The 23896-nt window shown below is 38.3% G+C and overlaps 1 protein-coding gene across 1 annotated transcript; it reads right to left on the bottom strand.

The window, feature by feature from the left end:
- Positions 1-1096: 1096 nt before the first annotated feature.
- On the bottom strand, positions 1097-2191 carry LOC143389668 (mas-related G-protein coupled receptor member X1-like). Its single transcript, XM_076842569.2, has one exon. It carries the CDS (start codon positions 2189-2191, stop codon positions 1097-1099), a length of 1095 nt encoding a protein of 364 aa, XP_076698684.2.
- Positions 2192-23896: the final 21705 nt, after the last annotated feature.

A 23896-nucleotide genomic window follows, 5' to 3' on the forward strand; every position in this document is an offset into this window, starting at 1 on the left:
ACACAATGGATTACTACTCAGCCATAAAGAAGAATGACTTTATGGCATTTGCCAGTAAGTGGATGGATCTGGACACTATCATGCTATGTAAAACAAGACAGTCCCAAAAAGTCAAAGGTCAAATGTTGTCAACTTCTTGGGCTAGCTGTCTCACAATGCTGTTTCCTTTAATCCATGTTCATAGTGAGTCATATGCCCCTATCTTATTCTGAAACACAGATTCCAGTTCACAAGTGGCATAAAATTTAGATTTGGAAATTCAATAAGTACCTCTTTAGGGTGCCTGGGGTGAGCATGTCTCCCAATTTAATCATGGGATCAACTTGAGAATCCAGGTGTCCTTGAGCAATCTATAATCTAGCAATCTCAGGATCTGTGTCCCTACACATGCCATGATTTCAGGTTATGGAACATGTTTCTAGGTTGAATACTTGTACAGTTAACAGCTAAATAACCACTTACCAGTACTCAGGAGCAATGGGCATGGTTTTATCTGCTAAAACTCAAGGCCAGGTTATCACCATGCTATGGACAAATGTTAGCAGAAGATTTTTCATAAACTAATTTCTTGAGTTGTTGTTATGCAAGTAGGGACTCTGCCTTCAAAATTGACAGAATTCAACAAGATTTACTGTACCAGAACTCACTCATTCATAACCAAGCTTTCTATCTACATCAATATCCCAACACACAACACAAGACTAATTGCTAATAGCATAGGCAGAGAGAGATAGGAGATCATTATTTTCTATAAATTCAGGTAGAAAACAGTCAAAATAAGAGATTTATAATTTTGTACAAATATCCTTTTTCCATTGGAATGAATATGTCAAAGAAAAGCATTAATGAAAAAAAGATTTAGATGAAGATATGATGAGATATTTATTGAAAATATCAAAAATGGTTTGAGACATTCTTACATAAAATTGGTCTCCATAAAAGAAAGAAGAAAATAGAGGTTAACATAAACCCATTGGATGACATGCAAGAAATTCAGGGGCAAAAGTCTGAGAGGAGAGCGGATATCTGTCACATATGGTTGGCTGGGTATTGTTGACTCTTGAAGCCACATCTGATGGACCAGAGCAGAGGGTCTTCATCCCTGCTCCACTCTGCTGCCTGACATCTCCAGGGTTCCCTGGGAAAGTCTGCCTCCACATTCACCCTCCTCAGGAGTGTCCTGCAGAGCCCGCTCAAGCACCAGCTTTAGGTCCCGCCCCTGTACCCGCTGCCTATAGGAGCCAACAAAGAAATAAATGATGGGTTTGGCAGAGCTGTTAACACAAGATAAAACCCTTGAAACCAGAAAAAAGCATAAATGTACATGGTAATTATTGTCAATCCACTTATACGTGAAAAAATAGACACCAAAGGGCAGACCACAGAAGAGGCAAACCAATACTGTGAGCATAATGGTAACACACAGCCTGTTAAGAGGCTTCTTCTGGGATCCACAGAACATCCTACCCAGCAGGGCCAGGCTGGACACTGAGAGAACCACAAATAAAAGAACCAGCCATGCAGCTATAGTAAATTCAATGTTTCCACACAATGCTCTTGTTACATTGAAGCCAAATAAACAGACTATCTCCAGGGTACTCAGAACCATGGACAGGCACCAGAGCAAGGCACACATGATAGTAGATGTGTGTCTTGGGCGATGGAAGTGGTACCAAATGGGCCACAGGACTGACAGGCAGTGCTCAGTGCTAATAGCGCCTAGCATGCTCAGGCCTGCAATGTAGAAAATAATTGCCCCAGTTTCTATAATGCCATATATATGGCTGTAGGTGTGAAGCGTGATTGCAATGAATTCTATCAGGGCATCAGTGATACAGAAGCAGAGATAGAGGAAGTCAGCCACAGCCAGGTTTAGGATGTAGGTGTAAAAGGCATTTCTGTGCATGCGGAAACCCAAAAACCAGATGACAGATGCATTTCCAGTCAGCCCAACCAGGGAAATGATGAAGGTCAATACTTTTGGAGGCAGACTATCAATGTCACAGATTGGAGGATGGTACACATTGCTTCCTTTGGTTGGTGTGGCTTCTGTCATCCAGGCTGTGAGGGTTGGGTCCAGGCTCCTAATCACTTCACTGGTGCTCCTGGGAACACAAAGGAGACTTGAGCACTCACAGCAACAGCTCAGGTTATGAGGATCACCCTGCTCTGTGGAGATTACTATATCCATTTTAAAGAGAAGGAGAACAGAGGATTGCATAGGTGAAGTCACCTATCCACAGTAGGGGATTTATGAAATATGAAATGTAATCCAGTAGTTATTGTCTGAACAGTTGGATTTATTAATAACAGTAATTATTGACCAGAACCTAAATGACAAGGAAATATGCTACAATCTGAACACTCCCACTCAGAGTGGGACCAGAACTATAATGACCTGGGACAGTTTTCTCTCAGGTGCTGAAATGGACACAGACACAGAGGTGATAACATCCCCATTACAAACAGGGCTTCACTCAAGGAGGTAAAAGAAGACCTGGCTTTATGGCTACTAGGATAATGTGAGCTTTTGGTAAAACAGGACTGAGAATGACTGGGCATAAACATAGCTCAGTGTGTCAGGCATTGAAGACAGGCTCACTTTTTAATCCCCAGAGCTGAGCTCTATGGGTGGCCCACAGGCCCTCAATATCTATTTAATGACTGAATACATGACAGGGCAGGATGATGTGGGTTAAATGGAAAATAAAAATGAAAATACAATGAAAGACGTTAACACACACACACACACACACACACACACACACATAATGAAATGAAGAAAATGCTATCCATCATAATCCTCAATGTGAGCAGTATTGGCTTTTAGTTAGAGTTATTTCTATGTGACCAAATAAACTGATGTTGACTACTGATGTGCCTTTGGAGTGTAGATTCATGGTGGGTTTGTTTAACACCTAGAGGCCTTTGGTGCATAGTGGGGTCGGGGAGTCAGATTAGTATCTCAGCTGAATTTCCCAACAGTATAGAACAAGAGGGTATGAATTTGGGTGAGGTGTGAGTGCCAATGAAAAGAGGTATTTCAAATAGGAGAATAACTATGCAGGACTATAGTGGTGTGTACAATATAAACTTACTCCATTCCCTCCCATGAAATCCTCAGAAACATTATCTTCTTGATGAAAGCTTTTCTGTGAGAAGAGTATATGAAGTGAAGTTGAAAGAGGGCATGGCTTGAGTTGTAAAGAGAGATTTTACACTTGAAGTGTTAAAAAATGCGTTTTTCAAGCACATTTCACAGGTAAAGGGATCCACTTATATCTTAATGATTAACAAGAGTTAAGAGTGCATAACATGATTTCTCTTTGAATCCTCTCAAAAACAGATGATAAGAATGTCTGTCTGTCCCAGTTTTATAGAGGATGGGATTGAAGCACTAGTGGGATGAATGATTAAACCTGGTATCACACAGTGTGGACTCCAGCACCTCAGGTTCTACAGCTTTTGAACCCACCACCACACTGTGTTAATTATTTGTGGATGAGAGAAAACCAGAGGAGTAAATCCCAAGTTAATCTCAGATGGCATTCAAATTGTGAATAAAATGAAATCTAGCCTAAGCACAGTTCAGAAACAGAGAGGAAGTGAAGCTCATCAAATAGGGCACAAAAGGGAAGTGGGTAGAAATCGGGGATAGATATGAGAATTCCCAAGCCCTTTGCTGTCTCACAAGGGCAGCTATGACTTCAGAATCTAGACACATAGGGCAGGAGGTCTCCAAGGGGACAGAGGGCACATTCTCCTCTGGGCCTGCATGGCAGCATCCTGAAGTGAATGTATCCATAATGAGTTTTCTTGGATACAAAATTTTCCTCAGTATTGATTGATTTTCACATGAAACAGAAGGAAAATGGAAGTGCTGGTGTTCTGACTGAATGTAGTTTCCACATTTCTCTTTAGGGTACAGTGTTTTGGTCTACGTCATTAACCTTCTCAAGGCATGTCTTATTAGCTTTATGTACTACTCTATGCCAATATTTAGCATGTGTTCTTTATAGATCATCTATTATAATATCCTCTACTAACATAAAAAGAAAATGAGGCTCAAACAAAGTCATGTTGCAGAATCACATCTTTAAGAGGAGGTCCATTTCCAGCCCATGGTTTGCCGGGGACCTACCTGATGAAATGCCACTCTCCTCCACCTCATGTTGCCTTATTTTGTTTTCAGAGCTTCCAAAGCCTCTTCATAGACCACGGAATCTGAGACACCATCAACACCTGTCACAACTTCTATAGTCCCACAGTACAATTTTTCTCTTCTGTAACAGTGATTCTCTGGGTTGTATGTCTCAATATTCCATTCTTAATGCTGATATCAGCACATGACTAGGCCCTGACCAAAGGCAATGAGGACAGGGGTGTAATCAATTCCTGGTTTATAGGATTAATAGAAGGAGCACAGCCTGCATTTCCTTCTTTATTTTCTCATAGGCATCCATTCTGATATGGGTGTAGTCCTTTAGGACCATAGGATGATGGGACGCCCCCCGAGGGGTGGACTGCATCACTATCAAAGAATTTCTTGAGTCTGATGCTCTGGAGCATACAGCACAGGTCTAGCACATATCCTGTTAAGGTGAGTGGTGGTTCATTTTGAGCCACAATTTTACTCCAAACAAGAAAGAAGTTTTTCCCTTTTAAAATGACATTAAAATTTCAAGGCATTTAGATTAATATCAGTGATTTTCCATAAAATTGGTTCAAAAGAAATAACATTTAAATAGAAAAAATATTTCAATGGAGATAAAATGGGAATGGATTCAATGATATTAGATTGAGAAAAATCCAGATTTTAGGAAGATACAAGGAGTGGTGAGGGATAGTTTTATGTGTCCTGACAGTTTTTATTCCATCCTTCATCTCTGTCTTGACAGAGTTCCAAGCTAGTGCTTCTTCAAACACCATCAATAGCATCCTTTTCCTTATTGTTTCTTGTTGAACTGACCTACCTGGTGATACAATCAAGACAATAGAGAATGGGAGGGAGGGATTTGAGTTTGAGATTTTCTAACTCTCTCCTCCTAGGCAGTGTGCTGGTATTGGCAGTGCTTCGCCACCTGCCTGGTCATCCTTTAGTAGTACAGCTACAGCTATGGCTATGCTCCATCCCTGGTAGCTGCTCCTTCCTGTGTCCCTTTTACTCTAGGTGTGGAAACAGTGCTTCATTTCTGCTTTCCTTAGGGCACCTCACCATGCATTGCTATTGTTTCCCTTAATTCTGCACATCTTGGTACCTAGACCTTCCTGGGATATTCCTCAATTATTACAAATTGAACCACCTATTTCTTGTTAGAATCTTAGAATTAAAAGGGGAAACTATTTTTGAAAAATAAGTAAAAGCAATAAAACCCATTATGTAGCATCTTATCTCAAGTAAGCAATATCTCCCTGTGGCTTAATTTTTTCAATAAGTTTTAAGAAAAGGCAGAAATATATTCATGAGAGTAGGTTTATATGGTAGGAAATAGGATAATGAGAGATGAATCAGAATTGGAAAAGATCTCATTAACCGTATTTTAAAATCAAAGTGGGAACTCGAGCACCCAGTCTTCAGAAGTATGATTCTGTCTCCTGCCTTCCCTGAAGGAAGCACCCTGACCCTCTCCAGGTAGAACCCTACAGTGGAAACAAAGGGATGTTAACCCAGAGCAAACCCCATACATAACAGGAATTCTGACTCTTCTTACCTTTCTGCCATTCTCCTGTCCAGTGGTGGAGAGCTGAGCTGTGCTGACAAGAGAGAGTCTTTCTCAGATGAAATGACACCAAGGTATAATTCTTTGTTCTCCAAGTGGAGAGATGCTTATGGAAGCAGTATATAAAGCTAGGAACCAATTGCAGCTTTTAAGATTCAGAATGACCCCTGGGATTTCCTGTTCTGTGATTGCGAGCAAATTGGAGAACATAGTCATCTGAGGCTTCATTTTAATGTGGATGTATCTGAGCCTCTGCACCATTTCCACTCACATATTGGCCTCCCTCTTCCATCCCTTTCACTCTACCTACTGTAAGTAGTTGCTCTTCTGTGTGCCTTGCCAAATAGGATCCTAGGTAAGAATGTAAGCAATGTGAGCTTTCAAACTGTGTTTTATTACTAAAAAACAAAGTATATCATTGGGTCATTGAACACTCATCATGCCCTGGTCCCATATTTTTATTTCTTTATATCATCAGCAGTGTATTCTTTTCTATTTGTTTGTTCCAAACAACAGAGCAAAGGTATGGGCATCCTTTTCTCACTGCATCCTATTCTCTACTTACTACCTCTACCCTTTCTTATTTTTCTCATTATTAGCTTTAATTAGGAAACATATTTCTATTTTTATTTTGTCAGTATAAAGTGGTTAACTGATATCTCTTACAAAATGTGAGTGTTCAGTAGATAAAATATTCCCCCACATGCTATTCATCTAATTTATTATTATAAAATTTTCATGTAGTGTAGACATTCAAAATTTGATGTATGATCTCACATGACTTCCCTTATTTTTTTCATGTAACTCATAATAGGTTACATATCATTTGTTAAAACTGTAATTTGAACTGGAAGCTGAGATGGACATACATCTTGGGTCCCATTGGATACGTGTTTTAGATATGGTTTAATTTTGTTTCCTCAGGCATTCCTTTGGTGCTTGGTCTCAAGAGTGGCAGTATGGGTAGGTTTTTGGAATATTTGAGAGGTGGGACCTAGTAATAGTCTTAGATCATGTAGTTCTCCTACAACCCCTAGATGTCATGTGATGGAGTTCTTATAAGGAACAATCCTGGTCCCATCCAACTCTCTTCTTCCTGGCTGGAGATATGGCTTTTATTCCATGTGCACTCCCATCACCCACCCTGGGGCCTGACCCAGAGCCTTGACTATGACATTTTGACTTCCATGAAAACTGTAAGGTAATTTAACCTCTATTTTATGAGTAGCTTTTGTCAGAAATTTTGATATAGTAAGTAAAACTACATAATAAAGAACTCTGTTTAAAATTCAGAAATTTTCTTCTGTGGGTTTATTCAACAAATATTTCATAAGAAGCTTATTTGTTTGTTGATATGTCTTTGAAAAATTTATTTGGAAGTCCTAATATCCATTATCTCAGAATATAACTATTTGTAGATGGCATCTTTCAAGACAATTAAGAAGGATCTATTAAGTGGGTATTATCCAAAGTACTTATTAGAATAAGAGATAAGAAACAAACATGCAGAAGGAGGACCAATAAGGAGAACCGAGAAGAAAAGGATCCCAAATAAAGGCATGGAAAATGTCTCAAAACACAAGAGACTGCCATATTCTGGTTATATTATATATAATATTTCTTAATTTATACATAGGAAGCATTTGGATAGTGGAATTTTTAAAATTGCTAGTGGGAGAGTAATTCAGCTACTTGATGAATGTTTTCACATTTTTAAAAAAATTAAATATCATAGATTTTTACATAAAAGTGAAACATGAATAAAATGATGAAATCCAAGTGAGCTCTGTGGTATAGGTGATTTGTTTATACTACCAAAACCTCCTGATTTTGGTAATGTACTACATTAGTGTAAATATCACCAGGGTGAAGTGTGAGTAGTGGGTATACAGAAACTCTACTATGTTTTGAAATTTTTACTAGTCTTTAATTAATTTGGAAGGAATTGCTTAAAAAGAATTGAAAAATTTATTTTTGGGGGACAACCTATGCAAACATTGGAGTCACCATAAATGAGGAAATAAGGGATGCTAGAGATAGTTTTATAAACCAGGTACCAAGGCCAGTAGAGAATATCATGAGAGTTCACATACTCTATTACACTGGAAACTCTATTCCCAACATCCTCCCTCAATATGCTTGAGTGAAAGCCCCAAGCACCACTCAGTGTGAGCAGAATTCAGAAATTTTGTCTCAAGTGCAGGAATTCAGAAATATGTAGAGGTAGCCATGACATTACCATGAAAAGAAGATATTCCATCCTAGGAAGAGAAGAAGACCTTGATTAGGGCCCATAAGGTAACTTGGGTTCCTCCTAGAACAGGTGTGAGGATGGCTTGGACTGGTGAACTAGAAATGGCTCAATCCATCAGTCTCAGTAAAGACAGAGGCAGTGTTTGTATTTCCAGCATCGAGTTCTATGTGCAGTATCTTTTATATTCATTTTCACTCAATGAATGGATGAAAATGAGGATTCTTAGCATAGTGCAGATTTTGATTTAATGAAAATACAATAAAAAGTATCAGAAAATGCATAAATAGTTAGATGAACAAACTTCATATTATTAGTATTTCTGTGGAAAGTTCTGGGTATGTTTAGCATTTCTTGTGTGGGCTCATAGAAATTAAATTGACCACTGAATGCATTTCAAGTGAGGCTTCAAAATGGTTTTATTAAGTACTTAAAAGCATTTTCATCCACTATGGGAGTAGGATTTGTACTTGAACTGAACTGTGTAGCAGTCCCAAGGAGAAACAAATAAACAATGATAGGGTCTGAGTGTCACTGAAGAGAGACTTAAGTGTTGGAATATCTGTGGAGGAGTATTAAGTGGTGCTCTGGGGTGTGTCCAATAGAAACCTACTTCATTTTTTCTCCCAGATGATTCTTAGCACAGTTGCTTTAGAGATCAAAGGTTTTTGTGAGGCGTCTTTGAGAAGTTGTAGATGCAGTTCAGGACTTGAATGGAAGGAGAGTTGCTCATGCAAATTTCAACTGGAGCAATGACATGCTCCTACCTGAGAAAGACAAACAGCGTGGGCTTGAGAATTTACCTGGCATTTCATCCTTGAATCCTCTGAAAAACCTGCCATGCAAGAATTTGTATTTTTCCCATTTTATAGAGAATGGATTTTTATTAGTAACAGGATAAGTTATTAGCCCTAATCCTCATACCCTGTGAATTTGAACCCAGCAGTGCTGTCTCCTGGTCTGCCCTCAGTCCAGGCCTTGTGACTCACACTCTGTGTGTTGTCCCACAAGGATGCAAGAAAAGCAGAGGAGTCATTCCCACGTTAAATACAACATCGCAGTCAAATTGTGGATGAAAATGAAATCTAGCCTAAGCCATTCCACAGAGAGAGGAAGAGAATCCACTTGAGAAAACAACAAAAGAAAAGTGGATGGAAGTCAGTTAGGATTAGATATTCCAGGTGCCCTTTGTTGTCTCACAAAGGGAGCTAGGATTTCAGAATGAAGAGCCCTCACAGGGGAAATGAGGCCTCTGAGTGGACAGAGAATGCATATCTTCTGAAGATGTAGATTCATCCAGGACTGAGTGGATGGCCTCCACCATGTGCTTTTTAAGAGAAAGGAGCTTCACACCCCTGAGTGGCCAGAAAAAGTTGTGGGGGAAAAACCAGAACCTTTGTTATTTGCTCTCAAGGGACTTACAGTTCACCCAGCTGTCTGTCATTAGTGTATGATATGTTTGATTCCTTAAAATTAGAAGCTCAATAAGGCATAGGTCATGCATGTTTTTTCACTAATGAAGCCAGTGTTCCTTAATCGCCATCTATTGAAATATCCTTACATATTCCTTGAAGAAACTGAGGCTTTAACAGACAAAAGAATTTTCTGAATTGACACCAAGTGTAGTCATTCCAATGCCAGCTTCAGGTCTCTTCAGCCACCCCACCACCTAATCCTAGCCTTTTGGTACCATGGATTGAACTCAGGGACACTTAACAATTGAGACACATTTCTGGTCCTTTTTCGTGTTTTATGTAGATACAGGGACTCACAGAGTTGCTTAGAGCCTCACTCAATTGCTTAGGCTTGCATTCTACTCCTGATCCTCCTGTCTCAGCCTCTGGAGCATCTGGGATTACATGTGTGAGCCACAGCATCCAGCTCTTGAAGCACTATCTATGACTTTCTCACTGTTCTCTCTTATGTTACTCACTATTTTTGAGAAATAATGAAAGTATTTTCATGTGAGTGCTGAATGTGAGAGATGTGGGGGTGTAGAAATGGCTAATTTTCTTTAATACTGATTCTCACCTCTGTCATACAATATTTTAAGAGGATTAAATCAGAAAAAGACTATATTTTTCAGTTTTTCATGGTATTTATAACTCCATATTACTAGGTACTGAAGAAGAGGATGTGAGCAGAAGCAATGTAACCAAATCCTGGGTCATGGGATTAATAGGAGATAATCTCTCCCCTTTTCCCATTCTTCCAGGAGGCAGCATGATATGTCAAGAAACCTTGCAGGAAAAGTGGGTAAGGGTAACTTTTCTGTGATTGTAGAAGAGCAATTTGGAAAGAATTCTTATGTCTGATTGTTGGAGCCTCTAGCTCAGATCATAGACTTTGTGAAAATTAGTGTCCGTTAGAGCAGCCAACATATCATCTAATGAATAAGGAGTGCATGTCCCACAGGCCTTGGTTGACAATGGCAGGGGTTCTTCTCCTGTCTGGTCATCATTTCCTGCTTCTGAAGCTGTAGTTATACCTGCTTTCATTGGCACTTTAAACCCAGTATAGAAATGATGAGGCATTTTTGCTTAGGATGCTTTACTATGCATTGTAAATTTTTCTTAGTCTTTCCCAATTTTATGCATGGTCTGTTCATGGAATTGTCCTCCATGAGTTCCGATTGACTTAACTGTTTCCTCTTTTAGATCTTTCAGACATTTAATGTAGAATTATTTGAAAAGCAAGTAAACCAGTGAAATCAAGTTCATAGCAACACATGCCTGTCATGTGTTGCTTTGTTCCTTAAATTCATGTAGAAATTGCCATTCTTTCTAGGAAAGCAGATTTCAAAAGGTGAATACAGGAGAGCTTATCGGGAGGTGGATCAGAAGGGAGAAAGTTCTGGTAATTCCCATTCTGACACCAAATAATCAGCAATACCTTCACCTTGTGTCACGCAAAAGATTTCTGTATCTTGCCTTTTCATAAAGGAGACTACAAATAACTCACAAGGTAGAAAAAAGGGGTTTTTACTTTGAAAAAAAATCATAATTCAAAAATGAATTCAAAAGGACTAAAATGCATTTCATTTTGTGCATTTTTATACCCAGAGTGGAGTACTTACCCAGGATGAAGGGGGATAGCCTTTATAGGACTGAGTGAGGCCAGAGGACACTATTTCATCCTGTACCTGCAAAATGCCCAGAAGAATTGGCAAGAAAGATGGTGACCAAAAAGCAATAAAGTTTTTGAACAGCCCTGCTATTTTTTGTACAGTACTGAGGGCAAGTCAGATTCTAGAGCCATTCCAGGTATGGGCCATTACCAAGACAGTCTTGATTGCTCTTCATTTCCACTCACTCAGGCTCTCCCATCCCAACCAGCTCAATTTCCTGCAAGTCATTGTTGTTATGGATCCTTACATACCCACTGTAATCCTAGGTAGCCATGTTAGCAATGTAATCTTGCAATGTGGGGCTTTGTACCTAAGGAATAAAATATATATGAATAGGTCTTTAAGTATCAACATGGCTCATCCCCACTTTTTAGTGTTTTGTTTTTTCATCCCAGAAGTAATGCATTCCTGTGTTTGATTTCTTTCCCAAACACAAAGTATCAATTAAAATAAGTAGACCTAAATCCTATTCTCCATTGACCTTCACATACTAACCTTTCCATGCTTCTTTCTATTATCTGTATCAGCTCTGAATGATAAAAATGAACATCTATTTTTAATTTATCAGTATGATCAATTGAATCAATTGACTTCCCAAAATAAAGAGTTTGGCATACATCCAACATCATTTCTCTTGCCTCCACTTAATGACATTGTGGTTTACCTCATTTGGCATAGATATTAAAAATTTCATTTCTCTCCTACAAGTTCCCTTCTTCTTCTCATGTACCAGTCAAAGCAAACTTCACTTTGTAGATGACATTTTAACTAAACCTATTTGCAATATTCAGGAGAAATGTTCAGAGGTTCTAGTTAGCAAATATTTAACAGGCATCTCATTATGGGCTCAATTATTTTCCTCCACCAATTGCTGTTCTGAAGACCTTATTTTCACTACTGCAGAATAGGATGTTTTTTGAAGATGGGGATCTTTATAGAGAAGATGAAGTTCAAATGAGATAATTAGGGTGTTTCCTAATTTAACATGACTGGTGTTCTTAAAGGAAATGGAGATTAGGTCAGATACACACAGAGGGAAGATAATATGAATGTATGCATAGGAGAAGACAATGTCTACAAGGACAGGGGGAAATTCTCAGAAAAATCTGGACCATTCAGCACCAAAATCTTAGTATTATAACTTCCAAAATTATGAGTAAAGAAATTTCTGCTTAATCTACCCAGTCTTCAGTTATTTGTTATTACAACCATAGCAAACTAATACACACTCTCTGAGTCCTAGGCCTTATTGGAGGAATCAGTCTCAATGTGACCTAAATTAGGCTGTAGACACTTTGGCGATTCCCCTCAAAGGGTTGAAGCATTCCTTGAGAAAGCAAATAGTGATTGGAAATGGAAGAGTTCTGAAGGGGTCTTTATTAGAAAAATGGAGGAAGCATTGTATCTGGCAGTCAATGCATAGAAGAACTAGTGAGTTCACCAAATTTCTGAATTAAGCAGAAATGCATATGAGAATCTAGTAGAAATTTAATGTCAGACTAGTGGATAAAACATGAAGAGGAACAGCTGTTTTAGAAATGGAAAAACCATTGTGTATATATACCAAAGTTTCCCTAACCATTAATCTACTGAAGGGCAACATTTAGCTATTGTGAATTGTGCTGCTGTAAACATTGATGTGGCTGTTTCCCTGTAGTGTACTGTTTTTAAGTCCTTTGGGTATAGACCAAGGAGAGGGATAGCTGGGTCAAATGGTGGTTCCCATTCCAATTTTTCCAAGGAATCCCCATACTGCTTTCCAGATTAGCTGCACCAAATTTCAGTCCCACCAGAAATGTATGAGTGTGCCTTTTCCCCCACATCCTTGCCAACACTTATTGTTGTTTGTATTCTTGATAGCTGCCATTCTGATTGGAGTAAGATGAAGTCTTAGTGAGGTTTTAATTTGCATTTCTCCTATTGTTAGAGATGTTGACCATTGTTTCATAAGTTTGTTGATTGTATATTTTCTTCTGAGAATTGTCTGCTCAGTTCCTTGGCCCATTTATAGATTGGGTTATTTTTTTTGGTGTTAAGGTTTTTGAGTGCTGCATATATCCTAGAGATTAGTGCTCTATCTGATGTGTTTCTGGTAAAGATTTGCTCCAATTCTGTAGGCTCTCTTCACCTCACTGATTGTTTCTTTTACTGAGAAGAAGCTTGATAGCTTGAATCCATCTCATTATTGATGCTTGGTTTTAGTTCTTGTGCTACAGGACTCTTACTAAGGAATTAGGGGCCTATTCAGACATGCTGGAGATTTGGGCCTACTTTTTCTTCCATTAGGCGCAAGGTGTCTATTTTAATTCCTAGGTCCTTGATCCTCTTTGAGTTGATTTTTGTGCATGGTAAGAGATAGAGGTTTAATTTCACTTTGTTACATATGGATTCCCAGTTTTCCAAGCAACATTTCTTGAAGAGGATATCTTTTCTTCAATATATGTTTTTGGGATCTATGTCTTTTTATGAGATAGTTGTATTTATGTGGGCTTGTTTCTGTGTCCTCTATTCTGTACCATTGGTACACAATGGAATATTACTCAGCATTAAAAGAGACTAAAATCATGGCATTTGCAGGTAAATGGATGGAGTTGGAGAATACAATGCTAAGTGAAGTAAGCCCATCCCAAAGTATTGCATTAAATCTGTATAACACTTTTTGTAGTATGGCCAGTTTGACAATATTAATTCTGCCTATCCAGGATCATGGGAGATATTTCCATCTTCTGAGGTTTTCTTCAGTTTCATTCTTAAGTGTTCTGTACTTTTCATTGCAGAGTTCTTTCACCTCCCTTTTTTTTAGCTCAGATACAGCATGACTCTCTAGGGTATATAAAGAACTCAATACTTAAAACCAAAAAACCAAAAAGCCCAATCAATAAATGGTCTAAGGAACTGAACAGACAATTCTCAGAAGAAATACAATTGATCAACAAATATATGAATAATTGTTCAATATCTGTGCAATTAGAGAAATGCAAATCAAAACTACTCTAAGATCTCATCTCACTCCTGTCAGAATGGCAATCATCAAGAATACAGGCAATAATAAATGTTGGCAAGGATGGGATAAAAAAGGTACACTCATACATTGCTGGTAGGACTGCAAATTGGTGCAATCACTAAGGAAAGCAGTATTCCTCAGAAAATTGGGAATGGAACTGCCATTTGACCTGGCCCTCATACTCCTTGGTTTACAGCCATAGGAACTAAAATCAGTATACTATAGTGATGCAGCCACATTAATGTTTATAATAGCTCAATTCACAATAGCTAGGCTCTGGAACCAACCTAGGTGTCCCCCAATGATGAATAGATAAAGAAAACATCTGTATATATACTCGATGGAATATTACTCAGCTTTAAAGAATAGTAAAGTTATCTCATTTACCAGTAAATGGTTGGAGTTGGAGAATATCATGCTAAGCAAAGTAAGCCGATTCCACAAAACCAAAGGCAGAATGTTCTCTCTAACCTGCAGATGCTAATTAATAATAAGTTGGGAGCACTAGGGAAGAAGAGTGTTACCTTAGATTAGATGGACGAAAGTGATGGGAGGGAAGGAGAGGGGATTCAGGGATAGGTAAGATATTAGAATGAAACAGACATTATTACTGTATGTATATATGTGACTACATGACCAATATGATTCTGCAACATGTACACTCAGAAAAATGAAAAATCATATCCTACCTATGAATGATATATTAAAGTACATAAATGCATTCTACTGTCATGTACAACTAATTAAAACAAATTTTAAAAATTGAAAAAAGGAAGAAAATAGCCTTGTATTGGAAAAATATGGCCCTAGGACTTTGATACCTTGAGAGAAAATGTCAATGTGTGCTTAAATCTTCCAAGACAGACTATCTGTCTCATTAGGTGCTAATGCAGCTGGTGGTTCTAAGTTGAAGCCAATGCCATAGTGTTCAGCATTATGAATGTATGAGAGCCCTTTTTAATATCAGTAAATCTACTCTGCCTGTGCTCTAAGACTGGAACAACAAAGCCTGGATGACAGCATGTCTCTTTTCATCATAATTTTCTGAATACTTTAAGCTCACTCTTGAGACCTCCTGCCAAAAAAAAAGATTCTTTTCAAAATATTAATCTTCACTGACAATGTATATGGTCACCAAGATCTCTGATGGAGATGTCCAAGGAGATAATGTTGTTTTCATAACCCCCAACAAAATATCAATTCTTCAGTGCATGTACAACAGATTAATGATTACTTTCAACTCTTCTTATTAAAGAAAATTATGTGTTAAAGCTATAACCACCATGCATAGTGATTTATCTAATGGATATGAGCACGTTAAATGGAAGACTTTCCAGAAAGGACTCAGTGTTCTAGGTCCATTAAGAAGAAATACGATTCATGGGAGTATGTCAAACCATGACCACTAACAAGTATGGAAGAAGTTAATTCCAACCTTCATGAATGAGATTGTACTCCTAATTTGAGACTTTAATAAAGGAAACTGCAGAAATGGAATATGTGTATATATATATATATATATATATATATATATATATATATATATATACATATATATATATATATATATAGAGAGAGAGAGAGAGAGAGAGAGAACATGTGGCTGAATCATTGCAATTCTGGAGCATCTCACAAAGACCAAAGTGTTGAAGACTCGGTACCAGGCTGGTGGTACAATTGGAAGATGGCGGAATCTTGGAGATTTGGGAGCTAGCTGAAAGAGATGGGTGCCTAGGGGAGTTCCTTTGCAGGGTCTATTTTACCCACAGATTCTTCCCCTCTCCTGTGTCCTCGCTTCCTTGCTGTTATGAGGTCAACTGTTGTGATTCACCACACTTTTTGTGCCTTGATATTTTCCAAAGAATTTGTATCGTGAATGCCTTGAAGGAAATGTTTAATAACCTTTAGTAGTAGTGCCATATATAGTTTTTTTTCTTTTTTCTAGCTTATTATATCTTCCCCCTTTGTTTTTAACAACTGTGTTGACATGGATGGTCACTCAGTATAGAGTTAGTATCTCATTGTGAACATACAGCAGGGTTAGACTTGACTCTTAGCCTTGGCTCTTCCTGTTGTGATCAGATTATAGGACTAATTCTGGCCCATGTGTTGTGTGACCAATGTGATCAATGGCAATGGTCAGTGATGCCTCAGGACCCGAGCACTTAATTTCCGGTGGGAGTCTCTCTAGCAATGATATTGAGTTGTGAGGCCTCAGGATGGAAGCTGTGATACTGCTACATGGCAGACTTGTGGGGAGTCCTGGAGAGGTGTCTAGACATGCTTTTATCTTTCTATGAACAAGAAATAAACTTTCACTCCCTTAAGTCACTGATATTATGGTGTTATTGATTTCTTCATCCTAACCCAGTCTGTATCATCTGCTACAGTAACCTGCACAAACTATGTACTATTAATAATACTCTTACTATTTCATAAATATAATAAACTAAATACACTTGGAATTTTTTTGCCAAAATTCAGAAGCCACCCTACTGATAGCACATTTAATTTATACCAATCCTATAATTGGCTTGAAGTCAAGATCATTTTCAAAGTTAAGTGTTGTTCATTTGTATTAGTTACAAAGCACCACAGGCTTGTAAAATAGGATGTGACCTCAAAATTTCATTTTACCCATCCCAGTTTATACAGAGGCTTGTCTATTTCATTTAGTACGAGTGAGTTCTCTATTCCAGTGGTTTCCAAACCCTTGATAAGTAGACAGAAAGAAAACTTTAGAAAATGAGAATTCTAAATCACAATTCTGGAGTTTTGGTAAGAATATCAAGGATAGGACCTAGGAAATGACATTTTCGGAATTCTATTATTAGTTTTCAGGCACAGTGAGGTCTGAGCATCACTGGTCTAGAGTTTTTGACTTTCAAAGTGCTTTTCTTCAACTTAAGCTTCATTAAAACTTTGTGTCTATTTTAAAATTGAGATCACTTCTATAATATCAGGGCAGTTCTCCAGAAGGGGAATATGGCACGGGGGTTGGTGTGCATGGCTTTATTAATTAATGCTCTCAGCAGAAGTAAGAGAGTGAGGAAAGGATTGCAGGAAAGAGAAGAATGTGGACAAGAATAAGCTTTCATTGAAGATTAGCTTCAGCATAGTCTTGCAGAGGTCTCTGGAGTTAAGATCACTGGAGAGCTTGTCTCTTCTTGACTCAGGGATCTAGGCTCCTGTGCACCATGCACATTGGTCAGTCATTGGCTCCAGGCAGCCTGAACTGAGGTATGCACACTGTGAAATAGGTCCAAGCTCCCAAGGACAGTTCATTGGCAGGGTTTCCCTTGTGAGCTATTAAGAGGTTTTCAACTTCCACTTGAGGATAAGTGTACCTAACTGGCACCAAGAGTGCCTGCTATTTTCCACAGTTGAACCACTGAGTTCCACTTACTTATCAAATTTAATTCACCCCATCTTGTCACAGCTTCTCCAGGATTCATCCTGTTCACAGCTTGCTAGAGAGGAATAGGGGAAGAGTTATAGCCCCTGGTTCTCTAACTTGTCCCTTCTCCATCCTTGCTAGAGTTTCTGCTTGTCAAGGTGGCTTATCTGGCACAGTGACTAGATCCTGAAGGTCTGAACTTCTTTTGGTTAGGTCCTTATTGGTAATGGGTGCTAATTTTTGCACACTGAGGTTGAAACTTGGCATGTAAATAAGAAAGGACACCTGTGGCCAGCACATTCCTCTTGCCCCTCTATGTGGCAACAATCCTTCCCCCCATGGTGTTGAGGATCAGTTGCTCCTGGAAAGATGCTGATGCCTTTCTTTTGTGCCTTGTTAGCATGGAGAGCGCAAGGAGAGCAGGGGCAATGATCCTGTTAAGATCAGAGAGACCCTTTTTTTGTACATGGGTATGAGCATGCTCTTTTGGGACACAGAACCTCTAGATATCCATAGACTAGTTGCCGGCGTGGAGGTCCAAATTCCCCCAGCTATTTCTGAGAGTTATGTTTAGTGGGACCACTCTTTTCTTACATGGGCTCAAATGTTCTTGTCATGAACATTCCTCTACCTAGGTTTAAGGATCCCTGAAACCTGTATTGTATCTATAGGAGGGCTCTTTTTCACTTACAGTCTCAGATGATGGGTTACAAGGTATGACTGGTAGATTCAATACATCCACTCCATCCTCTTTGGCCATTGAGAGTATTGCTTGGTCCCACAGTAGCTGCATGTGGTTTCATGTTTGTGAAGCAGATTCTCTATGTAGGGGTGGAGTTAGGGTGAGGAGAGTAAGCTGCCTTAGAATTCAACTTTAAGATGACATTTCCTATTTTCCATTACGTATCTCACTTGTCTCACCTTGGTCCTTTCCCTGATTCTGGGAGTCCTTGGATAATGGTACTGGTGGAGGCATTGTGGGAAGGAAAGGGCAAATAGTAATACCTAAAGTATGTGTCAACCGTGGTCAGGATGAATTGCTGTCATTTTCTGGATGTAAGGTTCCAACTAATACCAGATGTCAAACTGTCTGTTTGGTCTCCTTAGATGATGGTCCCATGCTGGGGGCCTCAGTGTAGGTTTTCATTGATGACAGGTTACATATTCAGCAGCAGTACCTGAGCCAGACCAACTGTGATGAGTGTGTTAGTCAGTTTTTCATCAAAAGCAACCAAATAACTGACACTAACAAGTGAGAGAAGCCAACTTTTATTGGGGTCATAGTTTCATATGTTCAGAGTTCATTGCCTCATGTCATTGCTCTTGCCTAAGGTAAGGCAGAGCACATAGTGGAAGGGCATGTCAGAGGACAGTTCCTCAGCTCATGAGAGCCAGGAAGATGATGTAAGGGAAGAAGTATGGAGAAGAAAAAAGAGAGAGGAAGAGAGGGGAGTGGCAGGGGATAGATAGATAGATCGGTAACAAGATAAAACAAAACAAAGACACACAACCAGTAAAGACCTATTTCCTCTAGCCATGCCTCAAGTGCCTGTAACTACTTCTCAGTTCATTTAAATTCTTAAATCAAATAGAATAAAGCACTGATTAAGTTTTATTTTGCAGAATCTAATTATTTCACCTGGATATTTACTTCTCTACAAACAGAAGCTTTCAGAGGACACCTCATATCCAAACCTTATGAATGAGAGTGAGATTGTGCTGCAGGACCCATACATACCATGCTGGTACCATGCTGTTCTATCTATGATCTAACTGTATAAGCATTTGGGTGGCCAAGTACAGAGCTGGCTGATGCCCACTGAATTGTATTCTCGTGATTGTTTCATGCCTTTTTTGTTGTGTATGCATTCTAGTTGACTTTAACACATAATGGAAATGCATAGTATGCCTGTTTTTAGTCTATAAAAAGATTGGTTTAAACACCAACTTGATATAATTTTGGAGCCTTTTCAGCACCCCCAGAAACCCGCTACATTTTAGGCCCCCCATCCACTCCTATTTCTCATCTTTTCAAATCCCATTTTCCTTAGCTCTAGAGACTTTCTTTCTCTACTGATTTGTCTGATGTGGAGTTTTTAGAGAAATGGCACCATACATGTGATTTTCTTGTCTGGCTTCTTTCACAGAGCAAGATTTTTTTTTTTTTACAAATACTTAAAATGTATTTTCTTTTTCTATTTATATAAAACAGACTTTCCCCTTAAGATTAGAGTCATCTCCTACTATTCTATTAATTTTCCACCAGTCTTTCTGAATAATACACTTCTTGTTCCAATGGGTCTTTTAAATAAATTCTGGTATAAATGTCCTGGGTGTGCTACATCCTCTTTGCACAAATGCAGTCTATAGCAGTTTGTGAGCTTTCCTCAACCTTTGATAAGAGGATAGAGTAAACTTCTGAGACATTCTGAGACATTCTGACCCTGAGTACTCAAAACAATGGTAGGAAAAGTAGGTCAGATCAGTATCTCCTTCTTTGCAATATACTATCTCCAAAACCTAAGATGCTTACCATTTTTAATTCCCCTGGACCAAATTATCTTGTGTTCATGTACAAATATATCGCAATAGTTTTAGTCTGCTTTTTTTGCTACTGTGACTAATGGACCCAAGAAACACTATTGTAGAGGAATAAAAGTGTATTTCGCAGACCCCCACTCTCCAGTAGCCTTAAGAATTGTATTTAGAGACTCAAATCTATTGAAGTATTGCTGCTTCTTGGTCTCCTCAGTTTTTAGAGCTATTTTACACACACACACCCACATACATACATCATGGTTTTAGAGGTTTTAATTTCTCAGGGCTTAAGGTGAGACTGAACATCAGGGCCAGACAGTGTGGCTGAGGGAAGCAGCTCACATCATGGTGATCAGGAATCAGAGGGAGAGAGAGAGACCCCCGACTCTCCAGATACAGAATATATACCCCATAGACAGCCCCCAATTCCCACCTCTTCCAAGTGACATTCAACCACTTTAATTAATCCCATCAGGGATTAATTCAGTGATTGGGTTAGGACCCTCTTTTTAAAAAAAAATATTTATTTTTTAGTTGTAATTGGACACAAATGCCTTTATTTCACTTATTCATTTTTATGTGGTAGTGGAATTGGACCCAGGGTCTTGCATGTGCGAGGGGAGTGCTCTACCACTGAGCCACAATCCAAGCAAAGGGTTAAGACTCTTACAACCCAATCTTTTCTCCTCTGAAACTTCTTGCGCTGGGGACATTTCCTATCCAAACCATTACACAATGAATCCCACTATTATAAGCACCATTTAAAAAATCCTGATAGTATAAAATGTTGTGGTTTCTCCAACTCCTTTCCTCATAGCTGAATGTGGAAGTACAATATCTTATTTTTGCTTTTAGGAGGCGGTTTAAGCACGTCTAAAACCACCAAACTCCTAAAAATTTTGCAGGTGATCAGGACCTTGAATCTTTTCATTTCCTTGATATTCAGAGCACTCTCCAGTTGTTCATTATCATTTCAAATTACTATTATGTCACCAATATAGTAAAGCAATATGATGTTTCTACCTTCAATATGTGTTCTGACAGAGTGTATAAGTGTTGTATACTCTTTCCCATCCTACATGAAGCATAGTGCTTCTGACCCTCCTTCCTGATATGTTTAAATAAGGATGCATTTGTTGGGTCAAAAGCAATGCTATGTACCAAGTCCAAGTTTCTGTTTTCTACTAATGATGCCAAACCTGGCTCAGCACTTGCAATTAGTACTACTAGTTGATAGATGTCAGTGCTCTACCATCTGACATGTCCTCTTACTTTTTTATTAGGTCAGATCTGGTAAATAAATGGTTATGCCATCAGGACAAGCATGCATGCATCTGTTAAATGTTTGATGTGAGCAATTTCTACCATTTCCATGGAATTCAGTGTAATTTTTAATCTATTGTTTTTGAGTGGAAGAGGGTAGAATTTTAGGACATCCATCTGATCTTTAGAGTATTTTACACCACTACCAATAGAAGGGTTTTGTAAACTGCCAAGTCAGTCCACCATTCCAAGGATGTATTTTAGAACTGCAGAGATGAGGGTTTGCCTGTAACATAAAGGGTTCTGATACAAATGGCCTAAGAGTCTTTCAATTATTGGTTTCCATTTACCATAAGAGGGAATAATGGCAGTTTGGGTACCTGGGCTTCTGTGTCAGCTCTGACTATAATTTAGAGCCCTCAATAGATATAAGTATTTACTTCTACTCAAATATGAACACTGTGATTGTTTGATTATTGGCACTAGGTCTCTTTGGAAAGGACTCTAGGAATCACTGTTTATATATATATCTGTGGTATCTGAGGGACTGTTTTTCAAGAAAACTTGATGTTTGGTATTCAAAATGAGAATGTAAGTTTTTTACTTTCTTTTGTATTTTGATGAAGTTTCAAATTTACAGAAAAGTTTGAATAGTACAAAAACTCTTGTACACCTCTCAGAAATCCCATTCAGGTTTCATCAAGAATGCTCTTTACTGCAAAATGATCTAGGTTGAAATTCACATATTGCCTGCCTTTGTTCAATCTCCATGGTGTTCTTCAGTTATCTCAATTTCTCAAAATTTCCTTTTATGACTTCAGCCTATTTTTGAAAGATATGGGATAGTAGTTTGTAGAATTTTCTTTTGCTTAATCCTTCTTTACAATTAGACCCAGATCATACATTTTAGCTGGAATGCTCATAAGTGATGCTACATTCACATGATACCTTGAATGATATGGGTTCGTCCCAGGTTAGTAGTGATAGTTTAATCACTAGATCAAGATGGTGAATGCCATGTTTATCCTCTATTATTACTTCCCCTGCTTTGGAACTAGTAAGAGTTTTGTGGGGAAATATTTTGAGTTATATTAAGATCCATTTCTGAGCCCACTTTAAATTTTAGCATCTGTTAATTTTTCTTGGGTGTATTTTTACATCAGTGGTTGCCAAGAATTGTTTTCCTGATTGTCTCAATTTTCAGTTGGCATTCTGTTGGAAGGAAACAGTTTTTCTTCTCCCCATTTATGGTATTCCTATATACATTCATGTTATTTTTGATTCATGGATTCTTGAGCCAATAAGCTAGAATCTGACAGTATTGAAATTTTGTTACTTAAATTAGCCATGGTTATCCTATTTGATGCCCTTTAAGGTGGTTTCTGTGTTTGTTTTCCAAGTCCCGATCATTCTAGGTTCCTGAATTAGGATTCCTTTTTAAGGGTCACATGGTTCTTGTAATATTTTTGTCTTAGAACTATCCATTGTTTTTAAGTAGCCTTAAGAATGGTATTTAGAGACTCAAATCTATTGAAGTATTGCTGCTTCTAGGTCTCCCCAGTTTTTAGAGATATTTTACACACACACCCCCCACACACATACATACTTTGCTTTGTAAATATCTTTATTATTATTGCATTATTATTATGCATGATATTGGGATTCATTTTGACATAATCATCCAAATGTGGAATACAATTTGCTTTACTTCTGATCCTGGTACTTCCCCTTCCATGCCTCCTCTGTTCTCTGTTCCCCTTCTTCTTGTCTACTGGTCTTCCTTCTATTTACTTAGATTTTTTTATATATATTCATCTAAATCCTGTCTTTTCTTGTCCATTCTTCCTCTCCCTTACACCCCTTCTGTTGTTCCATTGACCTCTTTTCTATTTTCACAATATTTACCCACACATTTCCCCTTATTTTGCTCTGGTTTCTACACATGAGAGAAAGCATTTATTCCTTGACTTTCTGAGTTGAATTGTTTCATTTAACATGATGATTTCCACTTCCATCCATTTTACAGAAAATGCCATTATTTCAGTCTTCTCTATGGCTGAACAAAAATGCCTTGCACTTTTATCACATTCTCTTTACACATTCATCTGTGAAGAGGCTCCATAATTTGACTTCTATGAATTGTATTGCTATAATCATTGATGTGCCTATGTCACTATGGTATACTTTTATGGAATTGTGCCACTATAATTATTGTAGTACTTATGTCCCTATGGTATGATGATTTGAGTACTTTTGGATAAATAACAATGTATGAGGCAGGTTTGATCATATAATGACATAATCCTTGTCTTTTGAAGACTCTATACTGTTTTACAAAGTGGTTGTACTGATGTCCAGTTCCCAGAAAAGTATACCTTTATCCCCACATTCTCATCAGCAGTTATTATTATGTTTTCTTAATGATTGCTATTCTTTTTTAAAATATTTTTTAGTTGTTGATGGACTTTATTTTATTTATTTTCATTTGGTGCTGAGAATCAAACCCAGGGCCTCATACATGCTAGGAAAATGCTCTACCACTGCCATTCTAACTGGAGTGATGGTGGAGGCGATCCCCCACTCACTGTCTTGACAG

This window comes from Callospermophilus lateralis, chromosome 2 (assembly GCF_048772815.1).
Source record: "Callospermophilus lateralis isolate mCalLat2 chromosome 2, mCalLat2.hap1, whole genome shotgun sequence".
In the NCBI taxonomy this organism is placed as follows: domain Eukaryota; kingdom Metazoa; phylum Chordata; class Mammalia; order Rodentia; family Sciuridae; genus Callospermophilus; species Callospermophilus lateralis.

Bases quoted from the DNA above. Each gene is read 5' to 3' on its own strand.
- LOC143389668 (XM_076842569.2), bottom strand. From the start codon at position 2,191: ATGGATATAGTAATCTCCACAGAGCAGGGTGATCCTCATAACCTGAGC.